Raw genomic sequence first — 19,271 nt, 5'->3', positions numbered from 1 at the left:
GGGACGCCCAGGTCATTGCTGGCACGCCACACAACCAGTCCGTGGCCCCACAGCTCCTTGCCCGGCACTGACGCGAGTCCCTCTGCTTGTATTCCAAGGGGACAGCAGATGTTGTGATTCCATGTCACCTGGAACAAGAGGGAGTTTGCATCTGCTGGTCCAGGCACTTAACTTGGCAACACCCCTTCTTCTCGGCACTTAATTGGCTTAAGCGATCAAGTTTCCATATGTTGCTCTCAGATTACTGCAGGGCTGTACACTTAATCCTTCATATGCCTGTTGGTTCACTATGTTTGTACCCGGATGTTAAACAGGAGCATGACAAATGTGAGCAGTCCTCTTTTTCTTCCCCCAAATGAGCATAACTGCACTCCAAAGCACTTAGGGTCAGGGTGTCCCACTGGCGGGGCAGCAGTGTCCCGTTTTGTATGCATTAATAGAAGGTAGCAAACTTTCATCAGGTTGCGCCAGTCCCACTAAAATCAGTGGGGCTCTCCAAATATTGCTAACAGCCCAGTGTATTTAAATTTGCCATGTGACTTTTGCAAAAAATTTGAAAATTCCCTTGCCAAATATGTATTTGCCTCTCCCTGTTGAATTGGCCCTAGGCCCATCTCAGTTAATATTTTAAAAACTGCTGTTGCGTAACTGCGGAAAGTGGTCGCAACAGAGCCGGCAATCCTGGCACAGGGAGATCTCATACCTCAAGTTTAAAACATTTGTTACAGTTTTTCTATTTAGACATATTACTTAAATGTATGACATAAAAGCCATCTAGATTAATTGCAGAATATGAATACACATCTTGGAGTCATTTTTCCATATAAAAGTTAAATTATGGGTGTGTCCCTTTGTTTAGAACTGTTTTAATATCCCTTTGTTTTAATATGAATAAATGAAATTCTCTACAATATAACAGTCACTGTCTTTATAAAACCTGTATATGAGCTGAGACTTGCCTTGAACTGATGGGTGGACATTTCTCAGTAATGTTGAGGAATGTTAAACCAGGTATTTTGCAGTGTCCTGTCGTGTCTTGTCTTTCCCCCCTTCCCTTTTGTTATTCCTTGTTATTGTCCATTTTTGTAGTCTGCCTTTAGTTGTTTTATTTGTTTTCTGCTTTTCTGATATTTTGGTTTTTTATCATCAGTTTTTATGGACTGTGCAAGCTGCCCAGAAGGCTTCGACTGTGAAGAGGCATAGAAATGAAATGAAATGAAACGAAACAATCAGTCAATCAGCCAAGATGGCCGCCAGGTTCCGGTGCACTGACAGGGTTGCTGCACACGGAGATGCAGCTGAGGACCTGAGGGGTCGCAGCTCGCTGGCACACGGAAAGCTGCAGCCCCTCTGAGCGGATCTTTGCTGAATAGATGAAACAGAAATGCCTCTGCTCCAGGCGCTTGCTGGTAGACTGCGGACCTGAGCGGTATGCTCCCTGCGGTGTGCCCATCTTTTGGGGTGCCCCTTCTGAGCTGGGGAGGTGGCGTTCCTGCCCTCTCCAGTTCTTGCCGGACTGAGATGGACGTTCGGTTCTGGCATCCTCAGCAGCTTTTCTGTGCCTGAGCTCCCGCAGCTGGGTGGCTCCCAGACTGCATCCCGGTCCCGGGATAAAAGAGCCCGGGACTGGGGCGCAGGCAGTCAGGGGTCTGGTCCCTGCTTGGCCATGCAGCCCAGTGGGTGACTGGACCAGCCGCAGACCCTCAGGCCAGCCTGCCTCGCAGGGTGGTTGTTGTGGGGATGAGCAGGGGGAGGAAAAGAGTGGAAGCTGCTTTGAGTTCATTGTAAGATGAACGGGTGGGATACAAATCTGAGGAATGAAAAAATTGCCCTCGCTGCCTGGCAAGAGGGCATTTCTGCCGGCTTCGCAGTGCAAATGGGAACATGCATCCTCCAGTCGCTCTCTTAAGCTTCATCATCATCAGCATTTCTCACATAACAACATTACCGCACACTGGTGTGACGAGACTCTCGTGTCTTGTGCATTGGCAGTTTTCACGCAGTGTTCTGGGGCACACGAGCTTCCCCAAGAAGCCTGCGGAAGGCGGAGGGGCATCCCTGGAGGAGCGTGACCCCTTCCACAGCAGGGCCTAGTTGTGGGCTCCACTCTTTCCCCACTCTTTCGCGTGGGGCAGTGGGGAAAGGTGCCCCAGAGGGGCGAAGGGTGTCCGTGCAGCTCCCGGCTTGGCTCCCGGCGCTCTTCAGTGCACCAGGACGGTGGCTCACACACAGCGTAGTCCCGTCGATGCGCTGCGGGATGAAAAGGCCTGTTCATTATGCCAGTTGCAGGGTGTGGGGAGGAAGGGTGTTTTCGACTCGTAGCCCCCGCCGTCGTCACAATGTGGATCGCACACCCCTCCCTTTGGTGGCCGCCGTTTGCACGGGGGGAGGCGCTGTCATTTCTGTGGCAAACCCGTCAGTGTTGGCAGGCTCCCTGCAGGTGGACAGTTTTAAAACTACAACTATAAGTGACCTTAAAGTCAGCATTTGCATTTTTTGTATTTGGGCATCAGGCAAAAGAGTAGCGTTGTCTGAAACTTACACAGCTCTCTCGTCTTCATGCATAGCATTAGCCTTCAGCAGCAACAAGGAGGGGAAGCGAAAGGGGTTTCTCCACACAGGGTTGTGTGTTGCAAGCCTTCTGCATCTTGTCCGTTTTGCATAAACCGAAGCCAGACCGTGTGTCTCCTGTTCAGCCGAACGAGGTCTGCTGGGTCCCTCTGCTCAGGTTTTCCCTGAAGATGGTGGTGCGCTGGGGGTAGAAAAAATGTAGTGGGCCGCATTGACTTTCTCTGTCACAGCGCTTGGAAACGGGGCGAATCGCTTGGTCCCAGGAAAGGCTGCTCTAGCCATGGCTTCCCTGCCTCCTGGATTAACCTGGCTGCCTAGTTGAATTTCTCTGTCACAGAGCTTGTGCACCGGCCGATTGGCGAGTACTCTGCTCCTCTGAGATGCAGTGCGTGGCGTCAAACGCACTTCTGCTTGTGAACCTCTAATAACTGCACCTGGAAAGACGAGCCGCATATCTCCAGATGAGGATTCCAAGCACCTTGGGAACGGTAGAAGCAAACAATGCAAAATAACTGGCAGGCTCATTCTGTAGAGCCAAGGGAATAAAGAAAAATCTTGGAGGTGAGCAGGCGATCGTTTTAAGTGTTGAAATAGCCCCGCCTCTCAGTTTGTTCATCAGATTTGTAATAAGCCAAGCTGACAATCAAATGTATGTGCTGAGAAGGTACCTCACCCCTCTCCAGGCTGGCAGGTTGAGGCACCTCCTGTGGAAGCCCCTGCCAAATGACACAGAAGCACTTCCCTGCAGATCGCGGCCCGTGTGTTCCACAAAAAGGGCCTTAACAAATGAAAAAGAAATCATTTGTGTGTTCGTTCTTCTCTCTGAAGCAGTCACTCCAATCGCTGTTCTAACAGAGACCGTGGGGTGTGCAACTTTCTCCCCCGGCTGAGTTATGAATCCTCTTTCTACCCTTAAAATAATGCTTTTAAATAACTACATAGATACTACCAAAAGCACAGAAGCTCCCACCAAAAACTGTGTCCTGCATCTGCTTTCCCCAGCCCAATTCTTCCACCGTAATCCATAGCAATGAAATGTATAGTATGTGTGTATATTTGTTACAGATGCGTGCATATATAACGGACATAGATGCACCATTAACTCATGGCAATCACGTGGGGTGCCAAAGTTCCCCAAGATAAGCTAACATCTTAATTCGTACCCACATCCTGGAGAGCAGTGGGAATTCCAGGATAGCGGTGAGTTCCGGACCCCCGCTCGTTCTGCCCTTAGATGGGTGCCTTTAAACTATTCTGGATGCCGAGGGCTTCTAGCCGCATTTGAAGGGCAGCCTTCTCAGCAACAAAACCCAACAAATGTCAGGTTTCTGTGCCTCTTTACCTGGTGCTACAATTCTTTTACCTGGTTTGTACATAACTAAGTTCTTGTTTTCCAGCTTGGATTTTCCGTGTAGCACAAATTTCAGATTTTTGAATCTGAGATGTATAAAATGTACAATGGAATTTCAGGAAATTTATATATAAACTCCCCAAAAGGTTCATATGGTCAGACCTGTTGGTGGGTGCATCTTGTTTGCCCTTTGAACTTAGCCTAGGAGGTGACTATTTCAGGAAGACTTTCCAGATGTTTTGCTATCGGGCAGAAGGCAATTTCTCTCAAGAGAGTCTGTTCTGCCCCAGCAGTGTGTCATGCCTGCACTCATGGTACTCAAGGGACACTTTCAGTTTGTGAATTACCTGTTCAAAGTGTAGGTCACCAATGACAAAGCGAGTGAACCGTTTCGGAGGAAAGTCTCCAGCACTGCAGAGGAGCTTCTGTCGGTGAGCATCGGCTTGCATTTCCCATCATGCATCACTGCTGGTGGGGAGCATTACCTGTGTCCGTTGGAGACCACAGACCAGTGTGGCGAAAAGTCCTTGTAGGTTCAGAGGCTGTGCTGACAGGCAGAGCAAGGTGGACTGCTGGTTTGGTGGGACTTGTGATCCCTGACCTGGATGTGAACCCCTCAGCCCCTTTGCACTTGGAGGCATCCGTTGCCAGCCCCTGAGCATCCACCCTGCAGGAGTCGGGTGCGTGCGTGCTTCGTGGAGAGGAGTTCCGGAACAAGCAGATGCAGTCTTAAGAACGTGTCAGAGTACAGCAGCTCTGCTTTTTCTCTTGCAAATCAGCTTTGAATAGTAGTTTGGCACTTTAAGTAGAGTATTTTAAGTTTCCTCACTTCCCTTCTCCTTTTTCCCACATGCACTTTAAACCTTTGGCTGTTGTTCGCTGTTACACACAGAAGGGTTGACTTGGATGGAAAATCGGTAGTGGAGGCAGTTGCATTGGGCTGCTGTTGCCGCCTCCCGCAGGGTGTGTGCGCTCTCCTCTCGGCACACCCACATTGCATATATAGCACAAGCAAGATCTTGCGTATTCTCAGGGCGGTCCCGTTTTAATCCCGCCATACGGCACCTGACAGGTCGGATTGCAGCGGCTTTCGTAAAGTGCGCAGAGCCTTTTTTGCGTGTGCTGCGACCTCCACTGAGCCGCAATAAAGCGTGAGAGATGCTGCTAATGTTTGTAGTGTACACGGAGCCTTTGGAATTAAGGAGGAACAGGCTAAACTTCCATGAGATCCCAACTGTCTTGATATGGTGTGACTTTCAGGTTCCCCTGCACTCTCCCTTCCCGAATTTCTGCCCCAAACAACTGGGGCTTGTTCACTGAGGCAGGTGAAAGGTTGGCTGGCGTGGGCTGGAGGCCGCCAGTTCGGTAGTGAACCTGCGGGGCGAGGCTCCGAGGAGTGCTGGGTTGGGCTGCCACCTGGGCTGGATGTGCTGTGGCCGGGTGCTGGGCACGTGGCCACACGCGAGGTCAGCCACGCAGCGTCTGCGCTGCTCATCACCAGTGCCGGGCGATGTTCCCCCAGTTCATGGCACTTTGGCCCATTTGCCAGGACCGGGCTTGAGCAGAGGGTTCGGAACAGATCGGGCCCAGCAATGAATTCTCCCGTCTTGTTTCTGTCCGCCCATAGCATTAAGTATATGTTTTCTCTGCTTCAGAGGGTCCTACCCTTGTTTTCTCTTTGCAATGAACCATTCACCACCTGGCATACTGTCTGGAATTCTTACTCCATAAATCGGAAACAAATAAGTTTTACAATTCTTTTTCTACAGGAGTGCTGAGACTTCCTATTAAATTGATCTTTTGGATGGTTTTACATTGCTTTGTACTTGCAAAAAACAGAATGCATACTACACTTTTGCAGTAGGCTAAAACGTGAACCGACTGTTTGCAACAAACTGTATCAGTGTATTTATACTGAGCATTTTCCAAAGCCCGGGTCTCAGGCATCTATTCTCCCAGTGCTTTTTAGGGACGAGAAGGGAGAAGGAAAGAGGCAAGAGGGTCATGGTTTTATGGGTGTGTCTTTGGTGTGCATGGAAGGAGACTGAAATATAATGGTGAAGAGAAAAACTTGTACAAACTTATTTAAAGCAGTTTAGCAAAAAAGAAAAAAAGGAAAGAAAGAAAAGAAAGAACTATTATCTCATTGAACAGCTTTAAAAATGTGAATGGAATTTAGCAACTTGGTTAGGACTCTGAAAAATTCTATAAATGTATACTTGAAATTCTGTTTGTATTTTAAAAAAAAATGCATTTTTCCTCTTTAACACTGTGTAAAAGAAATGTTATGCATGTGAGTGGTTTGAGAATTAAATGGTTTAATACTCAACCCCGGAAGGCACCGTCATTTTTGTCCTGGCCACGGATTCTGCCACTTTTCTTTAGCATGCTGGCCTTTTTCTCGCGCAAGCCCTGACCACTTCCTTGCATCAGTGCTCCTCCTAGATCACTCCAGGCCAGAAATCCCGGTGGGCCATTTGCAGACTCAGCTTCCGCGGTTGCCAGGGGGCACGTGGTTCATTGCACCTTGGCCGTGCCTCCTGCCCTCACCCCCCGTGGCCCCCTAAGCCAGGTGCTCCACCAGCCGCCCGCGCTGGCCTTCCAGGGGTCGCGCAAAGCTCTGGAGGCGATCCTAGCCAGCTGGGTGTCTTGGTGGCACCCGTGCTGTGCCAGCCGCCCTTCCTCGTTCTGCCGCTGCAGGATGGGTTGCAGCCCCATCGTTCCAGAGGGTCTCTGTGGCAGGTGGTCTCCTGCCCTCCAGGTAAGGTGCAGATAATAGGTGGCCTTTGAAACGTGGCGAAGGCTATTTTCTAATAGCAGGTCCAGGGGCTTTGCCAGCAATACACAGAAGGGTTCCTAAAAGGGTGACACTGCTGAAGACCTTGAGAACTGTCCCCGAATCGAAAGCGATGTTGGAGGCTCCGCACTGCAGGGTGCAACCATCCAGCCTCTGCGTAAAGGCCTCCAGCAGAGAACCGCTGTCTCCCGAGAGCGCCGGGCCACCGCGAGAAGCGTGGAGCCTCTAACATTTAGCTCAGATTGACTTCCCTGCACTTTCCAGTGAATGTTCCAGTCCTGCCCAGTGGAGCAGTTGTGGAATTAAGAGAGGAATTGCTCCTGAGTAAGTGTCTACAGGAGCAGGCTGCATGCATCCAGGCTGGCACATATGTCATCTCTTGGCGCTGTAAGGCTGAGTTTGCCTTCAAGTCCTGCAGTTCCTTAATGGACATCAGGGACAGGTTGCTGCGAACAGCTATAGACGGGTTGCATTTTAAATAGACGCCTCCTGAGAACACTTTCCTCCGTTTCCTGAATCTTGGCTCTTCCTCGCTCTAATGGCTGCCAGCAAGTGCCATTTTGTTTATGTCGTAGCACTGCCCCCATTTGTGGGTCGCTTCCAAAGGGGCTGCATCCCCTCCCTGCTCTGCGGACGCAGGGTGGCCGTGGGAGGTGGGGAAAGACGGAGAACGAGTGCAGACCATAATGAGCGCTGCAGCACCATAGCCCTTCCACTCGGCCATCGTGAAGGGATGCTTGTGTTCATGGGAAGGCACCCGGCGCTAATGGGTCTGAATTCTACCCGGCCGGAGTGTATATTTTCTGAAGCAAGCTGGCAGCTACAGCTGCATCTACTTTGCTTTGAGCAACGGATTCTGCTTCCAAGATTCAGGTTTTGAAAGAAGAGAAACATTCTTTGGCAGGCAGAAAAAGACCAGAGAGTGAGGACCCGCTGACCAGGCCAATGGAGGCCTCGCCTCAGCAAGCCAAAAGCTTCCTGCTCCAACTGCAAGGCCTCTGAAGCAGAGCTGAAAAGAGGAGCCCTTTGCTCCGATCTCTCTGCCTTCGTGGCAGCCACAAACTCACTGGGCTGCATTCACCAACCATGCCACAATATGCCGGAGTCGGGGAAAGGTATTTTTTTATTAGGTAGACACAGAGATGTCCAGAAGGGTTGACACTCGTGAGACAAGACCAGAGCGAGATGACCGAGGCGTTAAGAGCACGGGTTGCCGACCCTGCCCATGAAGAGGATGGAGTTCAGGGAAACGGCCCGTATGAGCACCAGGAAGGGCCTGCAGGCGTTGAAGGAGACTTTGTTCAGCGGAAACGAGCGGCCCATGAGCAGCACTGCGGTGGCCGCCGCGGCCTCGCTGCCTTCCTCGTTCACCTGCGGAGTGGAGAAAGACGCACACGCTGAATTGGGCACTCACACACATCACTCCCTCTGCATGCGAAAAGAGGGGGAGTGCCCCCGAATGGAGAGGGCCACGTACAGCAGTTGGGGAAATAGTCCTGGAAGCCTCTTGTCCAGGGACACCATTCTGCTTGATGGATGCAGCCCATTAATCAGTGGCGGAGAATTTTGATGTTCTCAAGTGAGAAACGCGCTGGGAGAAGGGAAGCCCTTGTTTCCATTGTGCTCGTGCGCCCCCAATCCGGGCAACGCCCTTCCGAAGCTGAGGCACGCGTGCATTCTGGCAGGCATCGCCTGGGAAGAGGGCGTGTGGTTTCGCTCGTGCCGCAGCGCTCTTGCCTTTGCTCATACGCAAGCATAGGATGAGCTGCAATTTCCTTAATCCGGCCAACGTGTTTCCTTGCAGTGTGGTGTGTGACTCAATGCCCCTCTTTTGCTTTTGCTGTTGCTTTCGCTGCCCAAGATGGTGGGTGTCCCTGCTGGAGCCACTGTGTCGCTTGTGGGAGAAGGGGAGCGTGGGACTTGGCCCGTCCCTCTTTCCTGTCTCAGTTGCTCTGCCTAGGCTGCACTCCAGGCCCGCCTGAGAGTTGGGGCGGACGTCACGCACAGACTCCGTATCCAGGCCCTCCTGTCCTAGCACCCCCCACCCCCTTTCTTGCAGTGTGTCATCTGGAACTCATTCATTCATTCATTAAAAGCTTTTGTATGCCGTCCTATTACTCAAAATCTCAGGATGGCTTGCAGTATTGGGTATAGTGGAACACAGAGCTTCCGAACAGGTTAACTGAGGGAGGAATTAATCGTTTTAAGCCCACAGCTTGCCAAAGCCCTGAGGCTTTGCTTTGTTCACCAGCTGAGGCAATTTGAGCCTACAGGTACCATTCAATTTTAAGTCTAATTGGATTCATTGTATTTTGGCATGATTCCCTTTGACAATAGGGAAGGGGATGATCAAAACACGGATCGGGAGTATTCGTGCTCCAGGGAAACGGGGGCTCTCCATGGGCTTTTGAGTATCGTCCGGGATCCTTCAACACATTGCCTTGGAGTGGCAGCGGCTGCAGTCCAGCACAGAGGGATGACGCTGGCTGAAGACGGGACAGCTGCTCCGCCACCTCCAGGGATCTCTGATGGAAGGCCAAGGCCAAGCTGCCTTCATGGCCAACGTCAGACATTCTGAGCCTTGCAGTCCAAAGCGTCTAAAGGTGGGTTCTGCTCTGTTCTGGCGCTGTGCTCTGCGGCCCGTTCCACGTGAGGCCGTGCGGGCTGGTGGAACAGGCCTCCTTCCTGAGGCGAACGCTGGACGTTGCTTGCTTCCCACGCATCTGCCTCTGGGTCAGCTGTCGGAGGCCTGCGTGGGCAGCCCATTTGGGCCCTAAGCTTTGAGCTGCTGGCCTGGCACTCAGCCTCTTGGGACGGCTTTGCCCCTCCAAGCCCAGCCATTGAGCTTCACCAAAATAGTGGGTGTCTGCATGATTCCAAAGGTCTCAAGCCTACACGGACTCCATGCCACCCGATCCAGAAGCCTCAGCCCTAATCCCAGATTTATGGGGTGAGATCTAGCTATTGAAAGCTCTTCGTAAATATCAGACTGCTCAAGCATACTTCAGGACCAAGGCTGGATAGGCAGGCCTGGGTTCAAATCCACTTTCAGTTAGGAAGCTTACTGGGTCAAGCAGTCACTTTCTCTCAAAGGAATCTACTTCACAGGGTTGTTGTGTGAATACACAGTAGAGTGGGGCAGCCTGAGAGAGAGAGAGATGAAATTTTGGGAGCAAAATGCCACCTTATTAAAATGGGCAGCCAGACTCCACAGTAGTTCATACTCTGGAGAGCTCTGGGATTAAAGAACAGCACTGCATGCAGTTTAAACTCCCTGGACAGCTTATCTTTTCAAAACCAAAGCTTAACACAAAAGAAAGAGCAGGGAAAGAGATAGGAAAGGTGGCCGGGCAACACCCACCTCCAGGAAAGCTTTGTGAAACACTTCAGACACGTAAAGTGGTAGTCCACCGCCTGCAAGGATACCTGGAAAAGAGCACAGAAGGTGCATTGGTGGAGCCCACATGGCTCCTGCCAGGGCCCCTCCTGGGCCCAGGCTCCGGGCAGATGTGCCTCCACATCTGCTGGCCCTGGCAGGGGGAGCCGGTGCGGATGCCCATGGCCCAGGTGTCCGAAGAGAGTCCGCCCTTCCGGTGGGATGCTGTGTTACACAAAAGCCTGCGCACTGCGGGGCACTGCAGGCCACGATGTGAGAGGAGCTCCCTCCGTGGGCCAGGCCATCATTGCAGGTGAGACAGACAGCCAAACTCGGGAATGAGAGCAAGGCCCGCTTGCGTGACGTGGGTATTGGGCACAATCGCACTGTGCACAAGCTGCGCCCTTCTGGACTGACCTGGCAGACTGGCCCGCTCAGGGCTGAAGATGTCCCTCAGCCCCATGCGCTGCAGCTTCTCCTTCATGCTGAAGCTGTCCTCTATCTTGAACCGGGGCAGGTGCAGGGCGAGGAGAACCTCTTCCAGGGAGTTCAGCCAGTCGTCCAGCTTCTGCGATGTCAGCTCCCGTTCCACTTGAGCCAGGGGCGTGCCAACGTAGGGCAGGATGAGGACCATGCTCACGTCGTTCCCTTTGTAGGGCAGCTCCAGCACCTGCACGTTGGCGCTCGGGACGAACGCGTGGCGGAATTTGCCTTCCTGGTACATCATCGGCGCTTGGCAGGGCCCAGCAATGGTTCTGTGGAAAGGATCCATCTTGGTGTTTTCAGGGTGGAACTTGGATTCCCAGTGGCCCTGGAGGAGCGCGTCAAAAGCAAACACAACCGTTGGCAAACTGCCGGTGAGCTGGCTGGCACGATTCACGTTGGCCCAACTTATACCTGTCCCGTCCCTATTTGAGATGTTTGAATCAAGAAAAATTACCCCACGTAGCTTTGTCTCACTGCTGCTTCCTGATGGCTCCTCTGCCCCAGAATGCGAGGTGAATTCTGATTCCATCCCGCCAAACCTCAAGAAAATATTGCACTATTTGGTTCATGTGGCTTTTCCCGATCACACCACCGCAAATTAATCCCTAACAGCCGCGGGGTGAAACAGGAGTCCTCCAGCACCACCCTGGGGATAGGAGAGACCAAAAACCGCTGGAAAACCAAGTCCAGTGCAGGCCGGCGATCAAGCAGTTGTTGGTCAACAGTATTGAAAGCGCGGAGAGGCTCAGAAGGGCTATGCGCCTCCCATCCATTTCCTGGCACACGCCATCCCCACGATGACCAGAGCGCTTTCTGCCCCGCAACAGGCCCAGGATCTGAGGAGAATGGATCTGGCTAATCGCCATCGCCCAGCGCTGCCTGGGCTGGTGAGAAGCGTGACAGGGCCGGGTGGCGCCTGAAGCCATGGGCCCACATGGGCCTCAGCACAGCCCCTGCCCACACTGTGAGATCCTCACCATTCCTCTGGGGCGGCCCAAGCACCAGCCCAGCTCAGCTTTCCCAAGTCAGAAAGGGCAAGGGTCCCAGGAGCATGGATCCCGCCTCAGGCCTCCACCCTGCCTGCCCCACGCGACCCAGGATGACCGGAGCTTGCACTGGCCCCGCTCCGCTCCAGCTCTGCCAAGGCGGTGGCATGAACCGGCAGAACGGGACAAGAAGCTTCTTGCTCATGGACTCTGAGACAGCAGGGGCACCGCCTGCCAGCGCCACTGAAGGGCCGATTCACGGGCCGCAGGAAAAGCTGGCCGCCGGCTGAAAGATGCAGCTCGCGGCGCGTCTTGTGGAAATTTTGTTATCACTGGAGAATGGTGCAGGGCCCCCTGCTCCTTTTAGGCTCATAGCATGGGGGGCACCAAAGCCCCCCTGCAGCCCATGTGGTGATCCCATCCAAAGCAGCCTCCCTGCCGATACTCCTGGCAGAAGTACAAAAGCCGCATCTGTGTGGGCCCGCGGTGAGGCCTCCAAATCACCCTTTCATCCGTGGTCAAGAATTGGTGCCCGGACACCTTTCCTCCCCTGGCAGCCCTATTTGAATAGCTGGCACACCGTGGGGTCTGGTTGCCAGTGCAAGTCAGGGCAGCCCAAAATTGTCAAGGGGCCTAATGGGGCTCCGTCCCAATTTTTTAAAGGCGGCGAGGCCTTTTACTCAGCAGGAGGACCCCCCCGTGTGGCAGGTTTCCCCGTGCCTCCAGGTATGAGCGAGACTCCGCAGGTCAAGTGCGGAGGGAGGGTCCCCTTCTGTGGCCGCCCATTCCCTGGCGCTTGTGGACGGGGGACATGCGGAAGTCCCGGGGCAGCGGCGGCCCTCCCTCTTACTGTTATCATCAATGCAGCACGACCCACTTTTCCGTGGGGCCATTCCTGTTGCCCCAGTTCTCAGGGCCTGATTCAAGGGAGGCACCTGCCCTTCCTGTTGAAGGCACTCCGCCCCTCGGGAGAGGCCTCCTTGCACCCTTCGGCAGGCGGCTCTCTCGTGCACGCTCGCTCTGCGGAATGGCACACCGTTTCTGTACCTTAAAGAAAATGGTGTTGACTAGGACCAAAACCGTGCTCTCGTCGATGGCACCTTCCGGGACCACGTTCAGAATGCGCCTCTCTGTAGCATTTGCCACCCATTCATTTATGACCCTTCTAGATGACTCCGGCTTCTCCTGAAAATAAATTCATAAATCGATATTAGGAAAAGGGCCTTTGCACAAACTTCACCAAGGCAGCAAACCAAGGGGAGGGGGAGAGGAGAGTGACATCGCGAAGGGCTGCGGAGGAGTCTGCAGATGCACCTGAGCACTGATTCAGGTGGCAGTCCGACAGGCGGTGCCCTCGAGGACGGGGGTCTCCGAGCCAAGAGGCGAGGGGTCACCCTATCCCTCCTGCCATGAGGCATATTTTGAATTTTGGGGGGCAGCAGGAGGAGGCTGTGCAGCCTGCAGGATCTCTCCCCCCACCCCCCCAGCCCAGCCCTTTGCACCCTCTGCACGGCTGCTTTCCCGGCCTGAGAGGGGAGCTGGCAGGTGCTTTGCACAGGCAGGAGGGGAGGCGGGTTTGCTCTCCGGCTCCCTCTTCCCAGGGAACCTGACCTGCCCCTGGCCCCTCGGGGGCGGGCTGGCTGGCTGGCTCCCCGGCTGAGGACTGGAACCTCCCCCAGTGTGGGCTGCTGGCCATCCTCTGTGCCATGGCCTACGTCTTCGTCCCTCAGGCACCAGGCTCCAAAGTGGGGACCGAAAATCTCTCGTTAAAGGACGACTGTGGACAAAGCCATCCACTTCGTTAGGAAACCAAGTGGCTGAGCAGGTCTCCCAGGGCTGTGGAAACTGACCAGCTGCCAGCACAGGCAGGATTTTAACGGCCCATAAGACCTTGCGTCCTGCTCAGTTGGAAGGACAGAAGGATTAAAAAGGCAGGGAAAAGCTATGAGGACCCTTTCTTTTTTTTTTGGCTGTGTCAGAAACAGGACGCACGAGCATCCGAGGCATGACGCATGGAGAGCCTGCACATTCATGGCAGTGTGAACATGAACAGCTGCCATTTGTATCATTATGTAATGACCAGAATCAGTGGCTACACAAATATATTTACAAAGCCTTTGAAAAAAGGACAGCCCAGATGAAGAACAGGAGGAGGGGCAAAAAGGAGGAGGAAATCACAGGCGAGCCCTTGTGCTGCTGGGGGAGCAAAAGTCGCGCTAGGGAAGCTGAGGGCAGCCACCACCGAAACACGTGGCAACCGTTTGACTGACGCCCACAAGCCCCCTCCAGCCACGAATGCCTGGCAGCAAGAGGAGCTTCGGACGCAGTCCCAGTTCTTGCCACCGACCCTCCCAGATGTGCAAGACTCACTCGGAAGTTCACAGGCAAGAGTTTCGCTCCGTAGATCAGCTCGCTGACGTTCTGGTAGGTCTCATTGAAGATCAGGGACTTCTCCCCAAAGAGGCGGTTTGCTGACACCAGCTCAGAGGATTTGTTGATCTTCTTGTAAAGTTGGCAATTCAGTTTGGCGAAGAAGAAGTGGACCTGATCCGACGTCTTTTCTGAAAAGGTGTCGAACTTGAACACCTGGAGAAACAGAGCAAGGAGAGAGACAACTGGCGAACAGGCAGGGGACGTGGGCCAGGTGTGTTGCTTTCTGGGCAGCCAGTTCGCACTGGGAGAGAGAAGGACTCAGTTCTACATCACAAAGGCACCTTTGCATCTCTCTTCTGTGTGTTTGTGGCAGGTGGCAATATAATTGGAAGCCAGAGTCCTGGTGTGCAGGGACGCTTGCTTAGGCAGAGAGGTGCTTAGGAAATAGGTTTAGGGACCGTCTGTGCTGACTGCACTCCCCACAGGCAGCGGCCCCTGCCTTGGCTTCACGTCTATGAACACCGCGGCACCTCTGGATAGGGGTCTGTGAGTGGGCCAGTACTGGAAGCGGTGGCCGGAAAAGGCAGGGAGGGCGTAATTCCCTGGGAATTATGTGCAAGCCCTACTGAGATGCCGAGCAGCCAAGCAAGACCGCCAAGTAGCTTGCGTGGCTAGTCCAGGGGATCTCAACATTGCTTCTCCTGATCTGCTCCAAGGATCTGTCTGGTCGCCATGCTTCCTGGCCAGAAGGACAAAACTCTATTTCATTTGTCAATTGATTTTGGCAATTGAAAGCTTGCAGCTGAGATTTTGGAACCTTCACCCGCATATCCAGCCCAAGGGGGGTGGAGAGGTGGACAGGTGTTACGTCGGGTATTACAGATATTGCGGCATGAGCAACATTCGTGCAAAAGGCCAACACAAGAAAATACTGTCAGACAAAGGCAAGTGCATCCATTCAAGGGGCCTTCATTCCAGCAGCTGTACCAGAGGGGCGGAAATTCCTATGCTCACACATCTGCCCTAGCTGTGAGGTTGTGGTGAAAAGGGGCCAAGGTGCTGCTCTCCGACCTGAGCTGTGGGGACCGAACTGGCTAGGTGAAGGGGAAGCAGCCCTGCTCGGAGAGCGCGGCTTGCCCTGAAGCAGCTGCCGGGCCGGGCGCCCGAGCGTCTCCCCCGTTACCGTCATGAGCTGCTGGAGGGTGTCTCCACAGGCCCCCAGCTTGGTCATGGCGAAGGCTGTGGAGATGCTGAGCGGGGAGAGGAAGATGTTCTGATCAGCATCCTTGGAGAGGGCCAGATCCTGGTAGAAGGTGGTGGCGAAGCGGTTATTGGCCTTGGACAGCTCCCAGACCCGGGGGTTGACGGAGGGGGGGATGTTCGCAGGCACGGCGCTCTTCCCTTCCTGCAGCCTCTTGTTGGGGTTGCGGTAGATGCAGACGGGGTTCACGGCAATGTCCTTGGGCTTGGCAGTGCACACGTCCAGCACGGAGCGGGGGTGCAGAGCCACGGCCGACCACAGGCCGGCGAAGACCAGTATGGAAAGCTGCATCTTCCTGCCAGCAAGAGAGAGGTGGGGAGTGAAAGGCGAAGAGCCGCGTATTGTGCAGGCGGGGAGGACCCCCCCCCTCCCCCGTGAAGCACACAAGGGTCCTGCTTGGCCATGGGACCCCCCGGAGGAGCGAGCACGTGAAGAACGGTGGGACCCGAGATCCGTGCCTCCCATCACTCGGGCCCCTTGCTGGCTTCTGCCTCTGGTGCAAGCCCTTGTCCTGTGCAGAGCCCGCCAGCCCCAGCCCATTTGCTCTCGGCGCTCACGGCCTGTGAGCGGAGCCCTCTAACTCCACCGCTCCCAGCCAGCCAGCGCCGCTTCCTTCCGGACAGGCCCACCTCTCGTTCTGCCTCCAGCCCCGCACGTGTGAGTGACGCCACTTCCTGTACGCCACGTTCTGCGGCTGAGCTTTAATACCCCTTCATGACAAACCAGACGTTAAGCACCTCTGTTTTAGACCGTAAGCTCCCTGGAGGCAGAGACTCAGCTATTTTGCCAGCGTGGCTACAGAAAATGATCCTGTGGCCAGAATCTGCTGTGACCACAGAAGGCCAATGATCGTTCTTTCGAAGTCTTGCGTGGCCAGGAGATCCACCCTCCTTCCGATGTAGGAGCCCCATGATGAGGAATTTGTGTGTACTTTGTCGCACTTGGTTGTTATTATATGCTTGGGAGCTGGCAAATAGCAGTTGACACTTTAAAAATAGCTGGCCCACATTTTGCATCAAGTGCGATCTGTGCTTGGGATGGTCCCTTTATCTGCCAAGGAAATTAAAAAGTTGCATCCCTCTGCAGCAAGTGCAGCATTAGGGCCACCTGTGCAGGCTTAAGGCTTCGCCGTTGTTCGAAGGGAGCTGGTAGGACTGACAGGCGGCTCGCACGGGGCGAAGCTCGCACACTGAGCAGCCGGTGCCAGTTTTGCAAGCACCTTTGAAGCAACCAAACTTAATTTCCGTAGGTGCAAACTTAAAAAAAGGTAATGTGTCAATATGCCCGTAGCTGATGGGTCAGCATTGCTTATACCACAAGGAGGTGGGCTAGGCAGCCATTGCTCTGGTCCCTACAGGAAATGCGTGAAAAAATTCAAGTGGCTTTCCAATCAGCAGGGAGCATTTTTTTTAAGATTAGGAAAATTCCTTGATTGTTAAGGCCATCTCTTGTGTGGAAGAGAGCAGATGCTGTGAAAAATTCTATATATGGCGAGCCTGGGGCGGTCAGGCCTGATGGCGGCAGGACCTGCTTGCCCCGTGTGCCTGTTTGCAGGTTATCTGGGCCCCTGGGCTGGGCAAAAGACCTGTGTGTCCAGCGTGTTGTTTCCCCCCGCGGCTGGCTTTTGGAGACGTGTTGTCTCTGCCCAAGGAAACACTCTTCCAGGAAGCCTGGCAGACACGGATGGCCTCATCAGCATTATGTTGTTAAATCCACTCTGAAGCCACGTACCTTGGTGGCCGTGAAGAAATGCTTTGTTTTGTCTATCCTGAATCTTCTACTTTTCATCCTCAGGAATTCAGCTACTATGAGGAAATTTTCTATATTCTCACTCCAAGCATAGTTTTATCAACCACTAATGTATCTCCTTTTCACTGCCCCATTTCCCCTCTTAAAAAGCAGCTCAAGGCAGTTGGGTGGAAATATTCAAATAGCTGCAACACTACAGTAAAGCTACGAATTACCATAACTGGTCATTTGCTGCCATTTAATGGTATTCCCTGGACTGCAAGGCGATCAAACCAGTCAGTTCTAGAGGAGATCAACCCTGACTGCTCTTTAGAAGGCCAGATCCTGAAGATGAAACTCACAATACTTTGGCCACCTAATGAGAAGGAAGGACTCCCTGGAGAAGACCCTGATGCTGGGAACGATTGAGGGCAAAAGAAGAAGGGGACGGCAGAGTGAGGCGGCTGGATGGGGTCACAGAAGCAGTCGGCGTGAGCTTGGGTGGACTCCGGGGGATGGTGGAGGACAGGAAGGACTGGAGGAGCGTTGTTCAAGGGGTCGCAATGGGTTGGACACAACTTCGCGACCAACAACAGCAATGGTACCCCCCCAAAATCTCCCACCTGGGGCACGTTGCCACCCCTTGCTGAAGGGTTGTGCTGGGCTGCCCAGAAACAGCGAAGAAATGAGATCTCCAGTTAACGTATTTTGGGACAGAGCTAGAACTTGTGAAATGATACATCAAGAAATCATGAATACGTAACACTTATTTTCCCTTATTCAAATTATGGCCTCTTTCTTCTGATGCAAGTTACCACTTATTTTTCTTGTTTTCTACAGCTTAGTGAGACTGAAACATAGTTAACCCCAGAGCCAAGATCTCTTACCTCCGTCCTGTACTTCCTTGTCAGTAAACTGCAGTGAGCTGGGGATGGGCTTTTGTGCTTCAGACGCAGGACGGTCCCAAATGGAGAAATGTTTTCTTGGCTGAGTTTTCGGTCTCAGCCTGAGCCAAAACAAGGAGCGGGGAGGGGAAAGTGGGAGGGGAGGCCATGGAAGGTCAAAGGCTAGTGACCAGTTAAAGCAAGTTAAACAAATAGTGGGGCGAAGCAGTACTTGAGCAGAGCGCAGCTTTAATGTTCAACTGGATGCAGGAATGCTTGACACTGTGGGACGCACACCCGACTGCAGGCTTCCGCCGAGCAGCAGTGGGAAGTCATTTCAGAAGCAGGCCTCTCGTTCCTTCCCTGCCCACGTGCCAAGATGCTTTCCAGCAGATGGGCAGGGCTTCCAAGTGGCTGCTCCTATGGGTCAAGGCGAGGGTCTTCTGGAGGAAGAGGAGTGATAAAAAGGACCACCCAGCAGGCAGGCCTTCTTAAGCGCACTGGGATTGCAACTGTGGCCCCTCCAGAAAGAACCCCTTTGGGGATTTAACCCCCTTCCCTGTATGTGAAGCGGCTCCCATCCGTCCGACCCACATGCTTTGCAGAAGCAATCCTGAGTAAGCCCCATCTCCATGCACCATGTACAAGTGCTTTTCGGGAAGCACATTTGGCAGCAGGCGGCTGTGATGGTTCAACCAAGACTTCACCGAGAGGAGGAGGTGCTGCTTCAACCAGTTGAATGGAGACAACAGCTGGGACCCTCTGGACCAAGTCCGTTAGCTCTTCTGCACTTAAGTATTATGCAGCCCCAAATGCATCGTTTTAGGACATATTCGGCTTGATGACCAGCCTCCAGGTATTTTTAAACGCTCACCTGGATCCTTTTCAAACTTGTTTCAACTAGAAAGGGCACGGTCATCGTGGTGGATGACTTCTGCTGTTGGACCAAGGGAGCCAGTCTCTGTGGGGCATCTGAGTGAAAGATGAGAAGGCTGAGGATTCAAAGGGGCAGCTGGGACAAGGAACCATTTACGACGACTATGCACAAGAGTCTCTTCCCTCTGTGTTTCCTTAAAATTACACTCCAAGCAGGAAACATTTGATTGGGAGAAGGTGGACTGATTCTGCTTACCTTTCCATTACCAGCTGTTTTCTTCCTCTCCAACTAATACCCAGGCCTCCTTTTTGTCTTTACGCCTTGCAACCTACCTTCCAAATTGTGGGTTTGTGGTGACAGATCATCTAGTTCCTTCAGCAAAATGTCAGTTGCTTTGGAAGCCATTTCAGGGAAGCTCAGCAGTTGGCCCACTGAAGGGTGTGGGCAAATAGTGAAACCTTCTGTCTGGACACTGAAGACTTTTTTGAAGGAGTGTCAATGTGCGAATCTGATGCCAGGCACTTTCATTTTGCAGATCATCCTACCATGTTTACTCATGAAGGCAAATCAAGGAAGACCAC

The 19,271-nt window shown here is 53.1% G+C and overlaps 2 protein-coding genes across 4 annotated transcripts in view; one reads left to right on the top strand and one right to left on the bottom strand.

The window, feature by feature from the left end:
- Positions 1-6,251, top strand: part of ZBTB37 (zinc finger and BTB domain containing 37) — a 30,369-nt gene extending 24,118 nt beyond the window's left edge. For both annotated transcript variants that reach the window (XM_044439178.1, XM_044439177.1), the window contains exon 5: positions 1,151-6,251. The gene's annotated coding sequence lies outside the window, so the exon portion shown is untranslated. The remainder of the gene's footprint in view (positions 1-1,150) is intronic.
- Positions 6,252-7,824: 1,573 nt separating this feature from the next.
- SERPINC1 (serpin family C member 1) lies at positions 7,825-17,835 on the bottom strand. Of its 2 annotated transcripts, none has more exons than XM_044439321.1 (7): positions 17,817-17,835; positions 15,124-15,496; positions 13,938-14,153; positions 12,615-12,752; positions 10,513-10,906; positions 10,081-10,145; positions 7,825-8,090 (listed from the first exon to the last, which is right to left on the bottom strand). In XM_044439321.1, the coding sequence occupies exons 2-7, from the start codon at positions 15,490-15,492 to the stop codon at positions 7,917-7,919; spliced, it is 1,356 nt and encodes a 451-aa protein (XP_044295256.1). In that variant the 5' UTR covers positions 15,493-15,496; positions 17,817-17,835; the 3' UTR covers positions 7,825-7,916. The 2 variants fall into 2 exon arrangements, with proteins under 2 accessions (XP_044295256.1, XP_044295255.1); XM_044439320.1 differs by lacking the exon at positions 17,817-17,835 and adding an exon at positions 17,166-17,203.
- Positions 17,836-19,271: the final 1,436 nt, after the last annotated feature.

This window comes from Varanus komodoensis, unplaced genomic scaffold (assembly GCF_004798865.1).
Source record: "Varanus komodoensis strain SLA01 unplaced genomic scaffold, ASM479886v1 scaffold34_1, whole genome shotgun sequence".
Classification (NCBI taxonomy): Eukaryota; Metazoa; Chordata; class Lepidosauria; order Squamata; family Varanidae; genus Varanus; species Varanus komodoensis.
This window is presented reverse-complemented; position numbering and strand designations above follow the sequence as displayed.